The sequence below is a fragment of the Diorhabda sublineata genome, chromosome 7 (genome assembly GCF_026230105.1).
Source record: "Diorhabda sublineata isolate icDioSubl1.1 chromosome 7, icDioSubl1.1, whole genome shotgun sequence".
NCBI classification, from domain to species: domain Eukaryota; kingdom Metazoa; phylum Arthropoda; class Insecta; order Coleoptera; family Chrysomelidae; genus Diorhabda; species Diorhabda sublineata.
In genome coordinates, this window is record NC_079480.1 from 23,693,501 (window position 1) to 23,718,123 (window position 24,623).

The following is a 24,623-nucleotide window of genomic DNA, read 5'->3' on the forward strand; positions in this document are numbered from 1 at the left end:
CTACTTATATCTATATCCTTCCATAATTCACAATTCCCTTTCAAAATATCCTGGAGAAGAACTCAGTTCAACCATACGTGGATTTGTCTTTCCTCCTTCCATTGTAGTTGTTCCAGATTTTGTCCCAGATGACCACCTCAAAGTTTGTACCTTGAAGCAAGAGATACAACTCAGTTTTAGTTATGAGAACCGTATTGGAAGAACCCCAATACCAAGAATTGTTGAAAACTGTGAAAATTACAGCAAACAACATCATTTCTGGTAGGTTGGGTTAGGTAGGTTTTTTAAAGCCTGTTTGGATACTCTATCTCATTCGAGAACAGTTTCTTCCAGCGTTGCCAGCTGATTAAATAACTTGATTGAATATGTCAAGTCAGTAGGTCTAATAAGGTTTCCATATCAAAGTGATTAGTATTATCAAATATAGAGAAGTCGAATTTTGAGCTAATTTTGAAAAGTTCTGACATAACCATCATAAAATTTTGCTATTTGATTTGTTTACAGTTGCTTTGAACATTCACCAACAGGTTAAAAAATGAAATTAATTCTTGCGATGATTTCCTATGACTCTCGATGTGGATTAAACCAACAGCAATGTCTTGTATAACTAGTATCGACTTTTGGTGATGAAGCACCGTCTGAAACTACTCGGTTTTTCCAAATTCAATCATGGCTGCACCTCGATACAGACGAATTTCGTCCAAAATCAGCTGCGAGATTGCATCAACATTTGGTTGTCAAAAAGATTTTTTCCAGTTGGATACAGATTATTTAACAATGTTCGTATCGATTGGTGCAACGGTATTTCGAAAGAACGAGCTTAAAACTACATTCGACGATATGTTTCTTTCAAGATGAGCCAACTCCAACAAAAGTTGTTTCAACACGAAGCAAATGGTTACCTGTTTTTCCCTGTCAGTAATATATATTTTGGACTTTGTTGTCTCATTTATCTCATATTAATTTTTTGAATCTTTCTAAGTGAAAAAAATATAGATTTACTCCAAAACAAAATTTTCTAAACCTCGTTTCTAATTGAATACGTTACGATTCATGTTTTTAGTAGCTTCATCTTTATGTTTAACGTTTATTTTATAAACTCCTAATGCACTAAAAACTTTATAACGTATATCTATGATGTACTGTATGTTTTAAAATTCGTCTACCGTTATTTACATGGTAAATATATTATAGAAAATAAGGTTGTTTTGGTTATTAAAACTGATTACAATATTGTGTCGAAAATTATTTATCTAAGACAGTAAATATGCATTTCTATGCAATTAATGGTTAACTGATAAGAGTACAAGCTAGCTGCAAAATTTCTATGATAAAGATTGTTAATAATTTTGTTAAGTAAGTTGTTGTACGTGATAATTATGGTAAGTATTTAATTAAATATTTGTTGCAGTATTATAATAGACTCTAGATAAATAAAGGTATATATAGAATGTTTTGTTGGATTGTATGTACAGCATTCTATAAATATATGGAGAATTAGGTACTGAAAAATATAAAAAACAAGTTTTAAAGGTCACCTGTTCGGAATATTACCAACTACCCTTACTTTAAGATTACAATGTTTAAAAGTTGATAGCTAAAAACAATAATCACACAATGGTAAAAAGTGATGCAAAAAATCCATCTTTGTAATGGCATGGAATACGCCTCAATATGAAAAATATTCAGGCTCAATTAGAATTTTGATTTTAAGTTTTATTTTGAAAAAAATCATTCAAAAATAATAGGTGGAAATTTAGACATGATACTCTCCGTTTAAAGTTTTCCTAATGAGATTATCAACATCTAGAACAGCTCTTGTTCCATTTTCCTCAATTCCTCACCTCCACTGCTCCAATATCTTCAGTTGTTGCCCCCAGCATACTTTAGGTCGACCTCTTAACTGTCCTATGGTTGACGAAAGTCCTTCCGTATCAGGACTTTCTAATCTCTTCTTCATTTATACAAAAACTATTCCACCCCTTGCATTTTTTTCACTATATCACCCTCGTCTTTTATTTCATGTTTCAATAACCTTCTTAGGAATCCTCTATTAGTTTCAACCAATCCCAGTATCTTCCTGAGGATTTTTCACTCCAATATTTGAAGATTATCTTCCTTCTTCCCTGATAGATACGTCATTTTGACTCTATATCTAGTGACTGATCCATATCCTGTTCTGTATATTCTCAAATGAGTGTCCTCCACTTTTTGGAAACTTTAAATACCTTCAGTACAATCTAGGTTTCTTTAGAAGTGACAGAGTCACTTAGAAGGCATGTTAAACATCTTTTTCTATTAGAATTTCTTTTGTTAGCTCGTCCTACGTCAAAATTTTGGCCGTAAAGTTAATCACTTTGAGGTGATTCAATTTTTTCTTCTCAATTATTCCCAGCGTTTCCTGTTAACTGCATCACATGCTTTTTTAAGTCTGCAAACATCACATGCAGAAATAAACTAACCCTTTGTATAAAATAATACCCTTCAAAGAGATACAGAGTGTCCTCTATCAATGTTAATTTTGATCTTTGTAACGTTAATATGAACCCTTTCAACCTAAACTATTTATTAGCAAAGTCAATCCAGATTTCTGACAGAAATATTTTAATGGATGCTGATTATTCAACTTTGCACTTTCTTATATAATATAATTCATGATATGTTAAAATTTAATACGTTGCATGTTTGAGGTTAGAAACTGTAATGGTGTTTTGTCGTGCCATCTATTGAGTTTAATTCACAACGAGAGGACACGTGCTGCACCACTACAATAATCAAGTGAATAATAGACAAGTTTGACGTCACGACTGTCATATTTTAAGGTTATATTTCCTTTTCCAAACAAAGTTTGTGAGGTAGTGTGTTTAAAGTTATTGAAACAGTGTTTTGTACTAGAAGGTAATTTGTTGTAAAATTTATTTAAGGAAATCACTACGATCGTTAACGCAGTTAAAACTTTGGAGAATAATCCCTGACCTGCGGTAAAAATGGCGGTGTGTGACGTCAGTACTCCCGCAGTCTATTATAGATGTCATGTTGGATGTCTAGCTCAACCAATTTACTCATATTATATCTCAAATGAAAATGCTTGATATCGTATAGAACAGCCATTAGATTCATATAATTTTTTTCAATATATGTATAGATATTAACTTAATATGATATTTAATTCACGTATCGACCTTATTACATTAAACTATAATTAATAGACCTGCTTTCGACATTTTCAAATTAGAGTATGAATTATTATAGAGCGTTCAAATTTGACATTTGACGTTTGGTTAGGTAGTTCGTTCCTCTATTTGTATGTCTAGTTCGTTACTCATTTGTCTACAAGTAGTTAGAGTTTGAGCAACGTCGGAAATGTTGTTTCAATATAAATTGTTAGTAATCGTTCTATATGGTTTTGTTGCTTGAACCATTCATCAAAATCCCACTCTAAACTAGAGCTATAACACATTTATTGACAAAATTTTCATATAATTCCCATTGTTTCTTTTTCAGAAGATTAAAAATAATGTAATCATTATTATATTATCAACTATGGTGATATTTTATGTATCCATATCGGTAGTTGATTCTGGATCGGTTTTTTTGAAAAAAATAACGGTTAGAGCGAAAAGAGAACTCATAAAAGAACCATGTTGCGTCATGCCGTTATGTACCAGCAGTTTTCGTTGTTTTCAAACCATAAGCTGCGGACATCTCTGCAACAAACAAGATTTTTTTGATAAAATGTAAGTAGAATCAAATTTGGAGAAAATAAAACGTTGTACTTGTCTTATTGTGTCATGATTCATATCAAAAGAAAGTCATGGTCAAAATACTTAATTGATGAATGTTAGTGTTAGTAATCACATGTCACATGTATTCATTTTTTTCAAAAACCACTGTCACTGATACTTCAAAATGTTCCATTCAATGTGAGGTGAATAATCACAAGATGGTGGTCAAGTTTATCATAATTTGATAGTTGATATGTTTAGGCTTCTAAATCTTCTTGATTTTAATTTACTTCTGATTCAGAATTATTTTCATTTATAGTTGTTCAGACAGATGAAAATTTAACAACTGTCACTGTTGTTACTTCAAAATGTTCCATTCAATGTGAGGTTGATAATCACAAGATGGTGGTCAAGTTTATCATAATTTCTTTCTTATTTCTTAGACCTTTTGACATGTTTATGATTTTAAATCTTCTTGATTTTAGGTCTCTTCTGATTTGGAATCAATTTCTTCTACAATTTTTCAAAGACAGATGGAAATTTGACATCTGTCACTGTTACTTCAAAATGTTCCATTCAATGTGAGGTGAATAATCACAAGATGGTGGTCAAGTTTATCATAATTTCTTTCTTATTTCTTAGACCTTTCGACATGTTTATGATTTTAAATCTTCTTGATTTTAGGTCTCTTCTGATTTGGAATCAATTTCTTCTACAATTTTTCAAAGACAGATGGAAATTTGACATCTGTCACTGTTACTTCAAAATGTTCCATTCAATGTGAGGTGAATAATCACAAGATGGTGGTCAAGTTTATCATAATGTCTTCTTATTTCTTAGACCTCTTGATATGTTTAGGCTTCTAAATCTTCTTGATTTTAGGTCACTTCTGATTTACAATTAGTTTGTTTTATAATTTTTCAAAGACAGATGAAAATTTGAAAACTGTAATTAGTACTTCAAAATGTTCCATTCAATGTGAGGTGAATAATCACAAGATGGTGGTCAAGCTAAAGGCTGAGGTACCTCGAAGAAGTAGACTAAAACTAGGAACTAAATAGTCTTCGTTGCATGTATAACAAAGAAATAAGGAATCATACCAATCAGATGGCTTCTTCAGGTGTTGACTTCGTAGTTTATTCTTGATCCGCGGAAATAAGAAGAAATCTTTGCCAAACGACGAATGACTCATCAATTGACAATACTGTTGTCAATAAAATGTTTTTTTTTTTTATTTTAAGGCCTGAAGATATGAAAACTCCTGGGTATAGAATAAGAGTAAGTTATCGAAGATGGGACTGCCGCTTGGAAAATTGTTTTGAACTAAACTTTTCATGCAACGATTGTCCTGATCCAGACGACATCGACTTTAAAATAAATTCAGTCTCTACATTATGTAAACCTTGTTATTATAACTAACTTATATAATTTATTATAATAAAATTGTATAATACAAAATGGGGGGATAAACTTATTTGAATCACGGAACTTGAAACAATTTTTATACAAAACAAGACTTCCATTGCAGGGAAAGAGACGTGAACCAAATTATGATACTACACGAATTTGGCGGGCTCACATACTTCTCCATTTCACGAGTATCTCGTAGTTTTTCAGGTTTATTCAAGGTTGACAAGTTTGAGTTGGCATTCAACAGCTAATATTTGCTTTGACTTTAGTTTTGTTGTACAAACTCACAAGATTTTATGAAAAAATATTGTCTTGAAGCCTACAAAATTAAATTTGTAGAGAAATTAAGCCATATAAACATAGTATGCGGTGCTTATTCGGCATAAATTTATTTCCCGACTATCTCGTCGTTTTTCCAGTTTATTCAAGGTTGACAAGTTTGAGTTGGCATTCAACAGCTAATATTTGCTTTGACTTTAGTTTTGTTGTACAAACTCACAAGATTTTATGAAAAAATATTGTCTTGAAGCCAACAAAATTAAATTTGTAGAGAAATTAAGCCATATAAACATAGTATGCGGTGCTTATTCGGCATAAATTTATTTCCCGACTATCTCGTCGTTTTTCCAGTTTATTCAAGGTTGACAAGTTTGAGTTGGCATTCAACAGCTAATATTTGCTTTGACTTTAGTTTTGTTGTACAAACTCACAAGATTTTATGAAAAAATATTGTCTTGAAGCCTACAAAATTAAATTTGTAGAGAAATTAAGCCATATAAACATAGTATGCGGTGCTTATTCGGCATAAATTTATTTCCCGACTATCTCGTCGTTTTTCCAGTTTATTCAAGGTTGACAAGTTTGAGTTGGCATTCAACAGCTAATATTTGCTTTGACTTTAGTTTTGTTGTACAAACTCACAAGATTTTATGAAAAAATATTGTCTTGAAGCCAACAAAATTAAATTTGTAGAGAAATTAAGCCATATAAACATAGTATGCGGTGCTTATTCGGCATAAATTTATTTCCCGACTATCTCGTCGTTTTTCCAGTTTATTCAAGGTTGACAAGTTTGAGTTGGCATTCAACAGCTAATATTTGCTTTGACTTTAGTTTTGTTGTACAAACTCACAAGATTTTATGAAAAAATATTGTCTTGAAGCCTACAAAATTAAATTTGTAGAGAAATTAAGCCATATAAACATAGTATGCGGTGCTTATTCGGCATAAATTTATTTCCCGACTATCTCGTCGTTTTTCCAGTTTATTCAAGGTTGACAAGTTTGAGTTGGCATTCAACAGCTAATATTTGCTTTGACTTTAGTTTTGTTGTACAAACTCACAAGATTTTATGAAAAAATATTGTCTTGAAGCCTACAAAATTAAATTTGTAGAGAAATTAAGCCATATAAACATAGTATGCGGTGCTTATTCGGCATAAATTTATTTCCCGACTATCTCGTCGTTTTTCCAGTTTATTCAAGGTTGACAAGTTTGAGTTGGCATTCAACAGCTAATATTTGCTTTGACTTTGGTTTTCTTGCACAAATTTACAAGATTTTATGAAACAATATTGTCTTGAAGCTTACAAAATCAAACTTGTACAGAAATTAAGCCAAATAAACCTAGTATACGGTGCCTATTCGGCATAAATTTATTTCCCGACTATCTCGTCGTTTTTCCAGTTTATTCAAGGTTGACAAGTTTGAGTTGGCATTCAACAGCTAATATTTGCTTTGACTTTGGTTTTGTTGTACAAACTCACAAGATTTTATGGGAAAATATTGTCTTGAAGCCTACAAAATTAAATTTGTAGAGAAATTGAAGCCAAATAAACATAGTATGCGGTGCTTATTTGGCATAAATTTATTTCATGAATATCTCGTCGTTTTCCAGTTTATTCCAGTTTATTCAAGGCTTACAAGTTTGAGTTGGCATTCAACAGCTAATATTTGCTTCTACTTTGGTTTTGTTGTACAAACTTACCATTATATGGAAAAAAAATTGTCTTGAAGCCTACAAAATTAAATTTCTAGAGAAATTGAAGCCAAATAAACATAGTATACGGTGCCTGTTCGGCATAAATTTATTTCACGAATATCTCGTAGCTTTTCCAGTTTATTCAATGTTGACAAGTTTGAGTTGGCATTCAACAGCTAATATTTGCTTTGACTTTGGTTTTGTTGTACAAACTCACAAGATTTTATGGAAAAATATTGTCTTGAAGCCTACAAAATTAAATTTGTAGAGAAATTGAAGCCAAATAAACATAGTATGCGGTGCTTATTTGGCATAAATTTATTTCATGAATATCTCGTCGTTTTCCAGTTTATTCCAGTTTATTCAAGGCTTACAAGTTTGAGTTGGCATTCAACAGCTAATATTTGCTTCTACTTTGGTTTTGTTGTACAAACTTACCATTATATGGAAAAAAAATTGTCTTGAAGCCTACAAAATTAAATTTCTAGAGAAATTGAAGCCAAATAAACATAGTATACGGTGCCTGTTCGGCATAAATTTATTTCACGAATATCTCGTAGCTTTTCCAGTTTATTCAATGTTGACAAGTTTGAGTTGGCATTCAACAGCTAATATTTGCTTCTACTTTGGTTTTGTTGTACAAACTTACCAGATTTTATGGAAAAATATTGTCTTGAAGCCTACAAAATTAAATTTCTAGAGAAATTGAAGCCAAATAAACATAGTATACGGTGCCTATTCGGCATAAATTTATTTCCCGACTATCTCGTCGTTTTTCCAGTTTATTCAAGGCTTACAAGTTTGAATTGGCATTCAACAGCTAATATTTGCTTCGACTTTGGTTTTGTTGTACAAACTCACAAGATTTTATGAAAAAATATTATCTTGAAGCCTACAAAATTAAATTTGTAGAGAAATTGAAGCCAAATAAACATAGTATGCGGTGCTTATTCGGCATAAATTTATTTCATGAATATCTCGTCGTTTTTCCAGTTTATTCCAGTTTATTCAAGGCTTACAAGTTTGAGTTGGCATTCAACAGCTAATATTTGCTTCTACTTTGGTTTTGTTGTACAAACTTACCATTATATGGAAAAAAAATTGTCTTGAAGCTTACAAAATTAAACTTGTACAGAAATTAAGCCAAATAAACATAGTATACGGTGCCTATTCGGCATAAATTTATTTCACGAATATCTCGTCGTTTTTCCAGTTTATTCAAGGTTGACAAGTTTGAGTTGGCATTCGACTTTGGTTTTGTTGTACAAACTTACCAGATTTTATGGAAAAATATTGTCTTGAAGCCTACAAAATTAAATTTGTAGAGAAATTGAAGCCAAATAAACATAGTATACGGTGCCTATTCAACACAAATTTATTTCACGAATATCTCGGATTTCCACTGAATTGATTTCCACTTAAAATTTAGTTACGCTACGATGATACTAATTTTTAGTCATATAGGTAAAAAAATAAGAAAAGTTTTTTAGTGAGGATAATTCAACAATCTTTCCAGTGTTTTATAAGGAGAAACGATCACAAACAGTTTTATAGTTTTTATCTAGTTTATCTATTCTATTCTCCAAAACTAATTTGTTTAATAACGAATTTGATGTATCTTCCCATCGAAGTTATAAAATGTGCTAAATACCATAATCTACGAATGTATTTCATATTTTGTAATAGAGTTGAGTTGATACGAGGCTTCGAATGATGGAACCGCATTAATAAAATCCTGTCAGATATAGCCGTTTAACTGAAATCCGGAAAATGGATCAAACGTATATCGAGACCGATACGAAAAAGAGAAAAATTTAACTCCGTATCGAAAAACACGAAATAATTTTTTAATCATCAATATAAGTGATTGGAAATTGATAATTTTTTGACATTTTACATTTTTGACAACTCATTTTAATAATTTTAGCACGACTGAGAAGATGAGAAAGCGATTTAAAGAATAGTGACTGTTTAGAGGTATTTTTCTAACTTATATTGTGATGGACGTACCAATGTAGTTAGAGATTTAGTTTTAGCTCTAAAAGATGAAATAAATGAAGATGCAGATGTTTGTGAGGTACATGACCTCATTTAGAATAATCTTCACGCGTGTATGAAAAGTTTGAAGCAGTTTCATAATAAAAGAACACACAAACAATGGACTGAAAAAAGAGAACCGCCTCCAAAGAAGGCAAAGACCGTTCCAGCTTCAGGCACGGTCATTATTTCAAAGTTTTGGTTAAGAAGAAATTGTTGTTTCATCAAGACAATGCATCACCTTACATATCCGTGATTAGAATGGCCAAAATTGACGAATTAAAGTTTTTTAATTGCTACCTCAAGCTTCCTTTTTGCTAGATTTAGCCCGCTCGGACTATTTTCTTTTCCCAGAATTAAAAAAATATCTCGGTGGTCAAAGATTTTTCAACAACGGAGAGGTGATGTTAACAATTAATGGCTTTTTTGAGGAGCTTATCGATTCTTATTGTGTATGGAGCTAAAATGAAATTACGAAAACCAAAATGGAGGCTGTTTGCGTTGACTTGTGTCCATCATTTTGAACAATTGAACATTGGTCCAAACTGGAACTAGATTCATTAGAAAATTATCCAATTGCGGAAGGTCCTGAGACGATGACTGCTCCATAAAGCATTAAAATAGTGGAAGGAATTGGTCTAAGTGAATTAAAAACGAATTAAATCAAAGCACAGAACTGTATTTCTGAAACAAGTGTTTCAAGGTTCTTCATAAGGACTTAAAAATAATAAAAATTAGTGCAAAGTGGATGCAGAATCAACGTCAAGTGAAATGTTTTTAGAGCTTTGTCATGAGGATCAAGAAAGTGTTATCAGCTCAATTATAACGGGTAATGAAAATATGGTTCTTTGCTAAGATCCGACATCCAAAAGAGAATCGATGGAGTGGCATCAGAAAGGAGAGTCCTTTCCAGAAAATCAAAGGTCACGAAAAGTACCAAAATAGTAATGGGTACAATATTTTGCATCTGCGAGGTTATACTTTTGATTGACTTAAAGGAATCGATTACAACCATCAACGTGGCATATTACTCTGTGTAGTTGCGTCGAAGAATAAATAAAAAAAGAGCGGTAAAGTCATGTAAGACGCGCGCTTACTTCTTGATAATGCTTCAGCCCATACTGCCCAGCTTTCCAATGCTACTGTACCAGAATATGGTTTAACAAAGATTGAACACCCACCTTATAGCTCTGATCTAGTTCCGTTCGACTATTTTTTGTTTGAAAAGCTGTAGATCAAGTTACGGGGTGAAATATTTAACAACATTTAATATTTTGATTGTAAAGATGTATCACATTTTTATAGTGGTAATGCAGACGTTCTTAATAGGGTAAAAATGAGAGTTTGATGAAAAATAAACACAGTTTTTTTTTATTTACGTCTTTAACTTTCTATGTTAAGAAAAACGGATATATTCAATATCCTTTAGCATATCTCAGATCTCTATAATTGCTAATCATACCGCTGAAATCAGCTCTACGTTGCAAAAACTATAATTATTTTTCGTTTAGCAGTGAAAATTTTTTTAATTGAATCCCTTTTCCATAGTTTCACTTGCAGTTTCTTTTAATTTCTCACTTCTTAGACCTTTTTTATATCTTGACGTTTCCACCTACTCATTATTTATAAATCTGTTTAAATAAAAATAGATTTAATCATGATTTACAAGTACCTACGTACATTTGGTATTATTTTTTTTTGGAAAAGCTCTCAAAATTACTTTTACAGAGAATCGTCTAGTTAGAAATAGAAAAAAGCTCGTTACACCAGTCCGTTTCATTTTCTATGTTATGTGCTATCTCAACGTTGATGGTAGTGGAAGCAATCAGCAGATACATCACGTCATTTAGTTAATGGTTTCGGAAATGCTAATCCCGCTTCAGTTAACCCTCGATCACTAATATGGGTTTTATCTGGAAGTCACTACCTACAAACTTGTAAAGATACGGGGAAATTCCGGCACTAATGATTTTATAATGAAACAATTTATCAAAACAATCCATTTACTTGAAATAGATAATCCATCGGAAAATCTGGAGTGGAGATTAGAATAATATTAACAAAATCTACCAGTTATTGATAAATATTTATTTCTAGCTGCTAATTTTGATACATTCTCATTTTATCATTTAGTTAAAAGGTTTTACAGTATAAAAATGCAACCAATATATCAAAACAACGTTGTCAGATTTATAAAAAAATATAGAAATCAATGAAATATGATATTCAACTTTCTAGTTGAATGTTTAGAATATAGAATAATTCGTTATCGATCTCGATGATGAGACATTCTGTATATTATTATCTATCGTACCATATAAAAGGATTATTGAAGCTTTCGTGTATAAAGGAAACCTATTTTTGTGGCTTGATGCTAATGGTTGTATCAAATAACACATCCTTTATAGATTCTGTTTCACTCGAATCAGGAAGTAGCACGGAATATATCTTTCCGTTTAGTATAAAGGATAAGTAGAAAGAGTTTAAAGGATCCTTTATACAAGGTATCTCAAGAATACAAATCATAATGTGGTTTTCTCCTCGATATCTCATCGTTACTTTTTGTTATTTATTGAAACCACATTCAGATCAACTAAAATTTGTGGTTAACAGTTTTCGAAAAAAAAAATCAACTAAACAAACTTCCAATTAAAATTCGATTGATTGTGAGTGGATATCAAAAAAGTAACTTCACTTTTTTAAATCTAGAGTGACGCACAGCATTATAACCAATCAATTCTCACAAATTTTATTTAGAAAACTTCCCATTCGTTGTCCTATGAGTTGCCAGTATTTGAATCGGTTTTTTTAAACGGGCGTAATCAGGTTTTAGTGGTTTTGTAGTCTAAATATCAGAATACATCGATTTTCGTTACGATTTCAATTTTTTTATTTGTTTTAAAAGGGCGCAAGTCCACTATGGTTTCCGTTGTTTGGTTTCTGGATTTTCGTCTATTATCTGCAGTCAGCTGTTACTAATCATTTTTGTTTATAGTTTATTATAACCTCCAAATATTACATGAGATAATTGTCAGTTAATTGATTTGAAATACACAATCTTAAGATCACAACATTATTCTTGTACCACGCGGGTATAGCACGAAAAATCCTTATGAGGTTCGCTGAATAACTGAGCTTCGACTGTTTAGTGGTAACTGTTCACGCCAAAACAAAAACCAAGCCATGTCAAGGCCACAAGGTCACCCAGTATTTCCTGTTCCTGACAGGGATTTCGGAAAAACATTAAAGGCTTTCAAGAAACATGACAGCATTTTTGATGTTGTTGAAGCTTTAACAACAATAATTTTTTCGCACTCAAATATATCGAACTTTGTTCCTGAAAAAGTGTTTTTGCGGGGAATTCTTCTTCATTACTTTAATATGAACAAAAATGCTGCCGAAAGTCATCGTAATTTGGTGGAAGTTTATGATGAACAATGCTCTATCTGAGTGAACGTGCCAAAAGTTTACGTGCACGATTTAAAAGTGGTGATTTTGGTTTGGAAGACAATGAACGTCCTGGGCAGCGAAAAAAGTTTGAAGATGAAGAACTGGAAGCATTACTCGATGTAGTCAAACACAAAAAGAGCTCGCAGAATCTTTGGGTGTCACCCAAGCAGCCATTTCAAAACGTTTCAAAGCAGCTGGATATATTCAAAAGCAAAGAAATTGGGTTCCACATGAACTCAAGCCGAGAGCTGCTGGAACGCCACAGAAGAAAGTCATTTTTGCATAGGATTGTTACTGGTGATGAAAATGGATCCATTACGACAACCCCAAGCGGAAAAAATCATATGTGAAATCCGGCTAAACAGCCAATTCAACGACAAAGCCGAATATTCATGTCTCGAAGGAATGCTCTCTCTTTGGTGGGATCAGAAAGGTGTGCTGTATTATGAGCTGCTAAATCCGGGTGGAACAATAAATGGAGAACGCTACCGAATACAATTGGTCCGTTTGAAGAGAGCAGTAGCCGAAAAACACCCGGAATATGCGACCAGACACGAGGAAATAATTTTCCATCATTACAACGCTCGGCTCTAAGTTACTATTCCGGTTAAAAACTATTTGGAAAACAGTGGATGGGAAGTTTCACTTCGCACGCCTTAACGCCCAGACCTTGCTTTTTCTGACTACCATTTGTTCCGGTGCAGAACGCCCTCACTGGAAAACGGCTTACATCAGAGCGAGGTATCAAAAATTGGCTTGATTCTTTCTTGGCTGCCAAGCTGGAGCAGTTCTTTTGGGATGATATCGACAAATTGCCAGAAAGATGGGAAAAGGTCATATCTTCAGATGGACAATACTATTGTACATGTTTCTCTTAAATAAACGATCAAATTTTGAAAAAAAAACCACACGAATTGAGTTATAGACCACAAGGTTGTACAAAAAATCGTGTATGTCACAAGAAACGAAATGAAAAAACACAGATAAGAAGGATGAATGTACTTTAAGATTAGTATTCTACAATAGATGGTATTATTCATTACTGGCTAAGATACTCTCTCCCCACCTTCGGTAAGGCTTACCAAGTGCCAATCAAAGCTGCAAAAATTGGAGATATTAAAAAAACTGAGAGCATCGGGGATTTTTCGAAGAAATTTGTGACTCGGATCTTAAAAGATTACCAGCGATTTTGAGGTTGAAAAAATCAACGATGAACTATAAATCAGAAAATTCTTTAATTTTTTAGACCTTTTGATATGTTTATGTTTCTAAATGTACTTGATTTTAGGTCTCTTCCGATTCAAAATTAGTTTTTTTAATAATTTTTAAAAGATAGATAGAAATTGACGTTTTGTCTTTATCAAAATATGTTATTGACACAGACAATGTGCATATTTATATTGATCAAAAAATCACCTTCACCATGGATATCAAAATAAGAATAAAATCAAACTAGTAAGTTGTCTTATCGTTTAATAATTTCATTATTTTATTATTATAATTTTCTGATTTCATGATAACTGTTTCATTAGATTTATCTGCTTTCAAAATTTTGAGATTTCTATATTCATTTATGAATTCTTTGGCTTTAATTATATTTTGAGGTTTGATTTGACTCTGTTATTTGTTTTTCAATTTATAAATTGTATCTATCTTTTAAAAATTATTAAAAAGACTAATTTTAAAACAGAAGAGACCTAAAATCAAGAAAATAAATCAAAAATATGACCTCAAATCTACATCTTTGATTTTTTTTCTCTTTTAAACTCATTTAAGTAATTTCACTTAGCGCGTTTAAAAAAACCCAATTCGGTTATTCAATTATATAAAATTTTACACTATTATTCATTATTATTACAACAGTCGTAATATGATAAAAATTACACCAAGATAACTTCTACAATGGTAATTTCAAAAAATATAATTTTAATAAGAGGGATGTACTTGAAGGATCCACAGCAAATTATCAATAATTAGCTTGAGTTCTCCAAGGTATAAACGCAAATCTCTCCGTTTGGTGATATTCAATCTGTTCCTTATTTTTTTTATAACTTTTGTAACTTTTTTCGACAAAATATGATGAGAAAAACGCGATCAAAAGCTTTGTAATATCATATCAGTTTCATCAAATGGATTTATGATCAATGATCATCATTTAGGGCAATCAAATTTTGAACGTATGTTTGGATATATTCATCAAGGCATTATACCTGCGATGAAATTTGTAAAAATTCTCGCCGACCACTATTTTTCTTCATAAATTTCATTCCACCAAGAATTACAATCTTCGTTTTTATTAAATTGAGGCTGTTCATTTGTAATTGGGAGTTTAGGTCTTTAAAATTGAATAAGTTTTTGTAACAGCAATCGTTGGAAGTCTCCATCATTTTCATCTCACAAATAAACGCATATTCAATGTATTGCCTCTTATTTTGTTAACTTCATTAATCATAAATTTTGCGATTGGTGCAATTTAACTCTCAAAATTTTCGCTACTGAATGTTGTCGGTGGAAAACACAATTACCTCTAGTGTAATTCTTTCAAAGTGGCTTATAAGCCCACGAAATCGCCCGACCATGGGGAACTCCATCTCTTACTACCGAAATAAAATTAATAAACATAATAGAGCTCAAGAAGTTTTTGCAAGCTTATAATCCCTCTGTCCAAACTAGCAACTAATCTTGATAAGAAACAATTACCAAAACAGAGAAAACGAAGTGAATTAATGGGAAAAATCCTTCATGGTACTTACCCGAAATGTAATAATATTTATCCCACCATTTTCAGAGAAGATTCGTTGACCTGAGAAACATCGATACTGTGACTGTTTCAACTCCAGAAACAGTGACCAAAATCAACCAAATTGTGCTTGCAGAGCATCCGGATGATTGCCGAGGCTGTAAACATCTATAAAGAAATAGTTGGAAAAATTTTACACATGACAAAAGTTTATGCGAAGTTGGTGCAAAGAAATCTGACTCCCGACCAAAAGCTCTTGCATCAACGGGTCTGCTCCTAACCTAGAAAGATTAGAAAAAGATCTGCTTTGAAATGGACCCGATTCGAGTCTATGGAAGCGATAAAGAAACAAATAGCAGAGCTCCTAAAGCTATATCACCAAAGAAGACTTCCAGCACTGCTTCGATCAATGGAAAAAACGTATGGAAAGATGTGTAGCGAGGGGAGGTGGTATATTGAAGGGAAGCATTCGAATATAGAATAATTTTCATAATAAAACCTTTTTTCGTAACCAATCTCGTTATTTAATATCCAGATCACGTATACGAGTGTATAAGATGGATTATATTGTTGATAAAACGTAACAGAGGTAGCTAAATCCGGACCTGGATTATTGTTTAACCGCCTGACACTGTATGATTTGTTAGTTGTGCATTGTTCGTAATAAAGTAATTGATAGAAACTTTACGAGTAAGCAATTTTTACACCCGCCGAGCACTGTTCAATTAATAAATAAATAATCCGATGATCCATAATATTATTTACATTTTATAGATTTATAGACTCGGTTGCTCTATTAATTGGTAACCCTGTAACAGGACCGGCTCGGTTTATAAAAGTTTCTTTATATATATATAACTTGTTGATTATCATTTAGATCATGGATTATATTGGTAGCTTCGGAGCTACCACCAAAAGTATCTGAGTAATCTTTATACTAGATGTCGTGCAGCGACTTTTTCCTGTTCTCTAACCTCAAAGTTTCACTTGCAGCTTTCGTATACTTATGTTTTCATCATCGGGGAATTAGTTTATTGAGAGTTGTGGTGTCTTGAAATATTTTCTTTAAAATTTTTCAATATTCGAATTGACACGTGACATAAATATGGATTTTGTTGATTCAACAAACAGATTGCACAGTAACGGTGTTTTTAGCAGATATTCAAGCAGTTGTTTCATGTAATTTGATAGAAACATTAACCTAAAACTTGTTCTATTCCTGCGAGGTTTCTTAGGTTAATCCACCTCGCAGTTTCCCAATTAGGTAGGAATATGCCTCGATGTAGTAACTATACTTTGAAGAATCGACTTCTATCACCTCCAACCTCCTCGATATCTTCTTTCAATGCTCTTTCATTATAAATTTTCAAGTAATGGCCTGTACTGATCCCTGGAATTTTGTTTTTCTCATTCATTACTACTAGTGTGCTTAATTATTCGAAGTAACGCTGTTTTTGGCTTACAGTGACATTCTTTTTGATCCCTGGATGACTATGTAAAATTAGTTATACAGCTTAAGTGAAAATAGATGACGTGATGTGTCAGATAGATAAATTTTTTCAATTATATGCATCATACAGTATAGAAATGACTTGAAAGCCGGTCCTGTACATCTGAAAACGTTGTGATGAGTGCCGGTGGAGTACGGGAGGAAATGCAAAGCGTAGCCGTAGCCACAAGTGGCTATAGAGAGCTACGAGAACGTTGCGGAGACACGACCTCTTCTGTATGGAGATGCTAGAAAAGTAAGATATGTGAAGGGATACTTCAATTGGCAATTTAGATTCCCTCTGAAGTACAAAATGCTTATTCAGGAAATAAGATCGAAAATTCAGTTTTGCATATTTCGGCGAGGAGAAAATTTCAAGTACCTATTACATACTTTGTAATTCAGTCACGGCGGATTGAATTTTCGTTAAAATCAATTTGAAATTTTGAATAGGTTATTTTTATTTTGTTACTGAAAATTTACATAATAATTATTCAATTTATTTCGTTTGAATATTAGTTAGATAGGTTAAATTATTTTAAATAAAATCAAGTTTTCAAAAGTACATATTAACTTTCCACGTTTACATTTTATCATAAAAAAATTATAATGAATTAAAATATTCATTTTTATACAAAATTTGTGAACTATACTAGAAACTAGCAGCTGAGAACACGTGAACAGTATGCACGTAAAACGTTGCCAAACCTAGTAAAATTTCTTGATTTAATATAATTTATTTTCCATGAAATTAATGGAAAGAAAAATGAATTATTATCACCAAAACTGAAGCAAACAATGAACAACTGAATATGGAAAGTTTTTTAACAAATTCTCGTAATATTAAGAGATAATTTTTTACGAATTTGATGTATATAATTTTTCTGTACGAGCAAAATTGAAAGAGATATTTCCCTGAAAAGCTCAACGTCAATTACCTTAAGATTTATTTGAAAGCTGCGTGGTAAGTTTCAATGGAATTTATTAGAAATTCCAGGAAAATCATTTGGGGTTTGTATATTTCAAATTAAAAACGTATCATCCTGTCTTTGGGGTAGAATATATCCAGGACTAATATGAATATCGACAAGTTACTAGACTTTTTAATGTGTGTAATTGTTCAAATGTAACCGGAATTCTGAACGAGCTTATTGATCAGAAACTAACATCCAACCGAATTTGGTTAACTAAACTAATCAAGCTCTTGGTCGTTGAATAATTATAGATAGACACGGTCTAGTTGTATGGTACTAAATCAATTTGTATTCATCATAATTTAAACAATTTCACATGTAGGGTGTTTCGAAAAAAGGGTTCCCGTCTATAGGATAGATAGAAAATGAAAAATATTTGGGGTTTGTTCATCAAATCAAAATATTTCGAAAATCGTACGCAGTATCGAATTGTATTAACAGTACTTTTTTGCTGTAAGATTCAATAATGTTTAAGTTCATTTGAAATTTTGCTTAATAAATATTATATTGAAAAATATTTCGCGTTTGCTCAGTAAAAAATTTCGTAACGCCAATCGTATTCAAGATAAAAAGCGTTGAAGATTTTTTACGATTTTGCCGCAACTACTGGCAACATTGCATTGAAATTTTATACGAATACGTTTTGGAAGCTGATACATTCAATGAGTTAGTTTCTATCCGACTCTCATAGGAGGCAATAGTGGTTATTACTTCATAATTTTCAAATCAAAATATTTCGAAAATCGTACGCAGTATCGAATTGTATTAACAGTTCTTTTTTGCTGTAAGATTTAATAATGTTTAAGTTCATTTGAAATTTTGCATAATAAATCTTATATTGAAAAATATTTCGCGTTTGCTCAGTAAAAAATTTCGTAACGCCAATCGTATTCAAGATAAAAATCGTTGAAGATTTTTTACGATTTTGCCGCAACTACTGGCAACATTGCATTGAAATTTTATACGAATACGTTTTGGAAGCTGATACATTCAATGAGTTAGTTTCTATCCGACTCTCATAGGAGGCAATAGTGGTTATTACTTCATAATTTTCAAATCAAAATATTTCGAAAATCGTACGCAGTATCGAGTTGTATCAACAGTACTTTTTTGCTGTAAGATTTAATAATGTTTAAGTTCATTTGAAATTTTGCTTAATAAATATTATATTGAAAAATATTTCGCGTTTGCTCAGTAAAAAATTTCGTAACGCCAATCGTATTCAAGATAAAAATCGTTGAAGATTTTTTACGATTTTGCCGCAACTACTGGCAACATTGCATTGAAATTTTATACGAATACGTTTTGGAAGCTGATACATTCAATGAGTTAGTTTCTATCCGACTCTCATAGGAGGCAATAGTGGTTATTACTTCATAATTTTCAAATCAAAATATTTCGAAAATCATACACAGTATGATGTTTAAGTCCATTCGAAATTTTACTTAATAAATCTAATATTGAAACTGTTATTTTCAGTACTACTTAGTACGAACCTTGTAACCTCCTATGAGAGTCAGACATAAAAACAAAATCATTGGATGTATCAACATCCAAAACATATTCGTATAGAATTCAAATCCAATGTTGCCAATAGTTGCGGTAAAATCGTGAGAAATGTTCATAATTTTTGGTGTTACTCGAGACGGAATCACCTTGTATAAATTTCCAAGCATTTTATAACAATTTCTACGTTAAAATTTGAGCCAGTTGTTTACTAATTAATTACAAAGGATTTGTTAAAGAGATAACGGAAGTAGAAGAGCAGCTTGTGTGTATATTTCATATTTTAATAAGCACGGTATGGTACACGAGCATAACAAAATTCGAGAGAGGGCTGTGACCCCCAAGCACAATTTCGAACTTGTTGCTATATCATGGTAGGGTGAGACGGCATTCAGCTGTTTCGATGTATTAACACCTGGTGGAATCAACAGCTGACCCAGAGATACAACAGACATCTGTCTACGTCACGGCTGACACGATTTAAACAATGTTTTAGTTTGTACACACCATCGGCAATTGTTAATATAGGAATTGAAAATTCACGAAAAACAAACTGTGATGTACAGGGTCCTTCACGAAGAGCTAAATCGATATTTATATGGGAAAGTACTGCGACTAGTATTCTGAAAATTTGCTTGCATGAGTTTTCCAAAATGCTCGTTTCAGCTAAAATAATTTCAGTTTTCTGAAACTTCCGGTTATACCGGAAGTGGACTCAAACTCTATTATTTTAAGCGGAATGCTCTAGTATCAATATAACTTTATATAAGACTTTATATGCCTAAAGTCCACCATTTTTTAATTATTTCACATTTTCGAAATTTTTGGGCACATATTTCTAAGTTTAAGCTAGTCAGGTTTAATATTTTTGTGATTTTGCAGCTTTCAAAATCTGTTAAAACCTTGACAAACATTTATATAAGGTATTTAGAAATTGGTGCCGAATTTCGCTATCTGAAAACTTCGAAAACTTAATTTTTTCAATTGGAAACCCCCATTTTTCTCTTTACCATTGGATTCTACGCTTCAAATTGAAGGAACTTCGTTTAAAAAATTCATATATTCCAAATTAACGGTTTATGTAGAAACTGAAAGCTTCATGGTTTTTAATAAGCTAGTTGTCAAAATTTGGAAATAAGTTTAATAAAACGGAAATTATTTTAGTTGAAACGAGCATTTCGGAAAACCCATTCAAGCAAATTTTCAGAACACTAATCGCAGTATTTTCCCATATACATATCAATTCAGCTCGTCGTGTAGGGCCATGTATATAGGAAGTTTCAAAAAAAGATCTAGGATAGGTAAAGAACTGAATAATAATCAAAGTTTGCTAATAGTGTATTTTTTATGAATGAAAGGACTAAAAGAATGAAGCATTAAGTTATTTATTTATTCAACATTGATATCAAACGTTCGACATTTTTAATGGTGAACGTAGATAATTGAAACATTCATCTTTCGACGTAGATCAAAGTGTAGATCAACTCGACTTAAAGTACCATCTTCAGCTTCCGTGTTTTGCTGGTTTTCCTAATTCAATCGTGGTCGCACTTCACTACAGGATGAATTTCGTGAAGGTAGTCCAAAATCGTCGGAAAACATCGATATTACACCGATATTACAAAATCATCATCTACATCAGCGTTGTCCAACTGGCGGCCCGCGGGCCGCATCCGATGCCAATCGTTGTGGGCCGCGAAATGTTTTACGGAGAGGATTATATTTTCTTTATCCTTTCATACCTTACAACATGAAAAATGCCGTGTCGCTTGAGCGAGCAAAGGCAAAAAAACCTTTTACTGATGGCAATTTAATTAAAAAGTGTGCCTTTGAAATGTCCAAAGCTTTTGAAGATTCTAAAATGGCGGAGAAATTTCAATCGGTGCCACTTTCACATCAAACCATACAAAGAAGGATAGTTGCTATGGGTGAGAGAGTAGAAAAGTCTATGCTGAGCCTAGTTAAAAAAAGTTCATATTTCTCACTTTGTCTGGATGAAAGCACTGATCAATCAGATGTTAGTCAGATCCTAATATTTGTGCGTACTACTTTTGACGATTTTACCAGTAAAGAGGAGTTATTTGATATCTGCCGTCTTTGTGGAACGACTAGAGGAAAAGAAATCTATGAGGCTGTAAAGAAAGCAGTTGATAGAATTGGAGGTTTCGATAAATGTTCAGCAATAGCAACAGACGGGGCCCCATCAATGACAGGTAAAAAAACTGGATTAGTGGGTCTACTTCGAGAGAATGGTGTTACTTGTCCTGCAATCCATTGTATTATACATCAGGGAGCTTTATGTGGAAAATCAGTCAAGCAAAATCAAGTTTTTCAAACCGTAAGTAAGATTATAAATAGAGGTGGAAATCGATCCCTTCTATTCAGGTAATTTAGGCAGTTTTTAGTGGAAACGGAGGCTGTGTATGGAGACTTGCCAATGTACAACCATGTAAGGTGGCTGAGTGCAAGAAAGTGCATGGAACGGTTTTTTGCCATAAGGACGGAAATCCCTGCATTCCTCATCGGACACAACTGAACTGGAAAGAAAGCTTAAGAATCCAGAATTCTTAAGACAGTTAGTTTTATTAACAGATCTGACCAATCATCTTAACAGTTTATACTTGAGTCTTCAAGGAAGAAACCAGACGGTTTCAGATTTAATCGGAAAAATAAACGGATTTCGGAATAAGCTGAGCGTGTTTAAACATGCTTTGGAAAAGAACAACCTGACATACTTCCCTAGCTGTCTGCAACTAGCAGAAGAATTCAATAGTGAGGAAAATATTGAGTTTTCATGCTGCAGTTCACAAATTCAACAAGTTATTGATGAATTCAATACAAGATTTGAAGAAATCGAAAGTCTCAAAAGTAGTTTACTGCTTTATAATAATCCTTTTGGAGCACTCATTGAAGATCAACCACCCGACTTACAAATTGAGTTATGTGACCTTCAAGCTGACATGTTCCTAATCAGCAGACAAGAAAGGGGACCTGAACTTTTCAAATTACTGTCTAAAGAGAAATTTCCAAATCTGCGAGATTTTGGACTGAAGATTACATCAATGTTCGGAGGCACATATAGATGTGAAAGTGCCTTTTCCTCCATGAAGTACATTAAAAACCACAACAGAAGCAACCTCACCGATTCTTCCTTACGTCATCTCGTGAGACTTTCTACAACTGAAATGGAGGTGGACATTTCCTCATTGGTGGATGAAGAGCCGATCGACCACAGTCTTCATATTAGATATAACTTTTTATTACTATGGCCCGCAACCACATCAAAGGTTTTAGTTTTGGCCCTTGGTGCCTTGCAAGTTGGACACCCCTGATCTACATATAGTCGAGATAGAGGCATCGGTTCCACTGGCATACATTCAATATGCACGTGAAATAGATTTGTTCGCTTTGGGTACCGCATAATTTGACAATTTGATAACATATGAACTCAACAACTGTATGTGTCTTCCAAGTGTCAATTCTGAATGTACACTCGCCAGAAATGTTCAAAAAAATTGAGGAAACTAATTGCAGAAACACACCAGTACAAATCAAAACGTTTATGAATAGTCATAAGAACGAATTGATGCTCCGTTTGGAACCCAATGATTTCTTATTTTTCCTGAACATCAAAAATAAATAACGAGGTTAACGTTTTTCTACACCTGAAGAAGCGGTCATGTTTTGTTGGTACCTCAATCGGAATGGGAAATTGGTTCAAACGCATGCATTCGTTGATCTTTATGAAGAATATTTCGAAAAACAGTCATATCTCAAAATTTAAATAGCAACTCTTGTATTTAAAATATTTGAAAGAAGTTTCTAATATTTAAATAATCTATTAAACTTGGATAGTTCGCATAGAGATTCGATAGTATCAATTTTAAAATAAATTCCTGTAAAAATCGTTTCTACGTAATTTCTAGAAAAAAAAACATGGTCTACAAATTGTTTTCCTTTATTTTTACGCGTCTCCCAAAGTATCTATATCTACTTGGAAATAATGTTGGATTTACAAGAAAAAAAACTGCTAATCAATAAATTCCTCAGGTGTTTTCAATTCTAGCGAGCTAAGATTTCCAAACGACGATGTAGATTGAATGAGAATAGGAAAAAAAGCGTCAATCGACTCGAGATAGTGTTTCTTTTTTATTTATTCATACATAAATTCCATTTATTTCACTACCAAGTCTCAAATAAGTATTCTATTATTTTATAACGACAGTGAAAAAACGTTCAAACATTTCATTTTTAGTATTTACATATACTTATTAATACCAGCCGATTTCCCGTGGAAATTTGATAAACAAGGTTGATTTACTCGAAAATTATTATGAAGGTAGTATTTATAACCTGTGCCGGAGGGTGCTTTTGCCCTGGGGGTGAAAGCCATCTCTTCTTGGTGATAAAAATTTATTTATTCCATAAATTGACTAATATGGGGTAACTTTTATCTTTTTTTTTCTAAAGTTGGTACTTTTAGAGTTATTTAAGATTGAAACTGCTCATTTTTCAATGAACAAACGCAGTTTTTCATGAAAAACTCAAAAAGTTTTCATTGTATCAGCAAAATTATATAAAATATAAATTTAGGTTTAAGGTCCTCTATAAATTCAATAATAACTGAGTTATTGCTCGTTGAAGGATGGCTATTTTTGGGGAACCCCGAAATTGAAAACTTTCAACCTCAAATAACTTGAAATTGATGAAATTTTTGGAAAAAACTCAAGAAATATTTTTTAGAGCACATGAAAAAACCTTTGTAATGAGCACTGTCAAAAGTTTTTTGCATAAGACTTGATTGATTTGTAACAAAAATATTGTTTCTTCTTTAAAAAAAATGTATGTATCATGTGATTTGACCTGTTTTGAATGCTTATTTTGGAAAAAATAATTGATTAAATTGAAAACTGCATTCCCATAATCCTGAAAAGAAATTAATTTTCCTCAAATTAACCAAAAACTATTCATTTTATCAGAAAATATTTCAAATATTAATTATAGGGTTTTTCTTGATAAAAACTTTGAGCTTTTTTAAATCTGTGTATTATAAAAATTGAAGGAGATACATTCGTTCAATTCATATAACGTTGAAGTACTTGAAATCCTATACAAAATAATCCATTAAAAAAGTTTTTAGCTTGAAAATTGAGCGAGTTATTGTTGAAAAACCCAACTTTTTTCAAAATTTTGGAATATTGGAGAAACGTGAAGAAATAGCTACCATGAAGGAGAAAAGGAAAAAGATATTAGTGATGATAAAATATAATGATTCAAATTTGTTTTTCATATTATTTTCCTAATTAAAAATT

At 32.3% G+C, this 24,623-nt stretch overlaps 1 protein-coding gene and 1 long non-coding RNA gene across 2 annotated transcripts; both read left to right on the plus strand.

Moving 5' to 3' along the window:
* The first annotated feature begins 1,261 nt into the window (after positions 1–1,261).
* On the plus strand, positions 1,262–5,213 carry LOC130446522 (uncharacterized). Its single transcript, XR_008910159.1, has 3 exons — positions 1,262–1,382; positions 3,505–3,737; positions 4,967–5,213. It is a non-coding gene; the product is annotated as an uncharacterized LOC130446522 (long non-coding RNA).
* Positions 5,214–21,061: 15,848 nt separating this feature from the next.
* On the plus strand, positions 21,062–22,643 carry LOC130447097 (SCAN domain-containing protein 3-like). The gene is made up of 2 exons (XM_056783755.1): positions 21,062–21,696; positions 22,115–22,643. Exons 1-2 carry the CDS (start codon positions 21,062–21,064, stop codon positions 22,641–22,643), a joined length of 1,164 nt encoding a protein of 387 aa, XP_056639733.1.
* Positions 22,644–24,623: the final 1,980 nt, after the last annotated feature.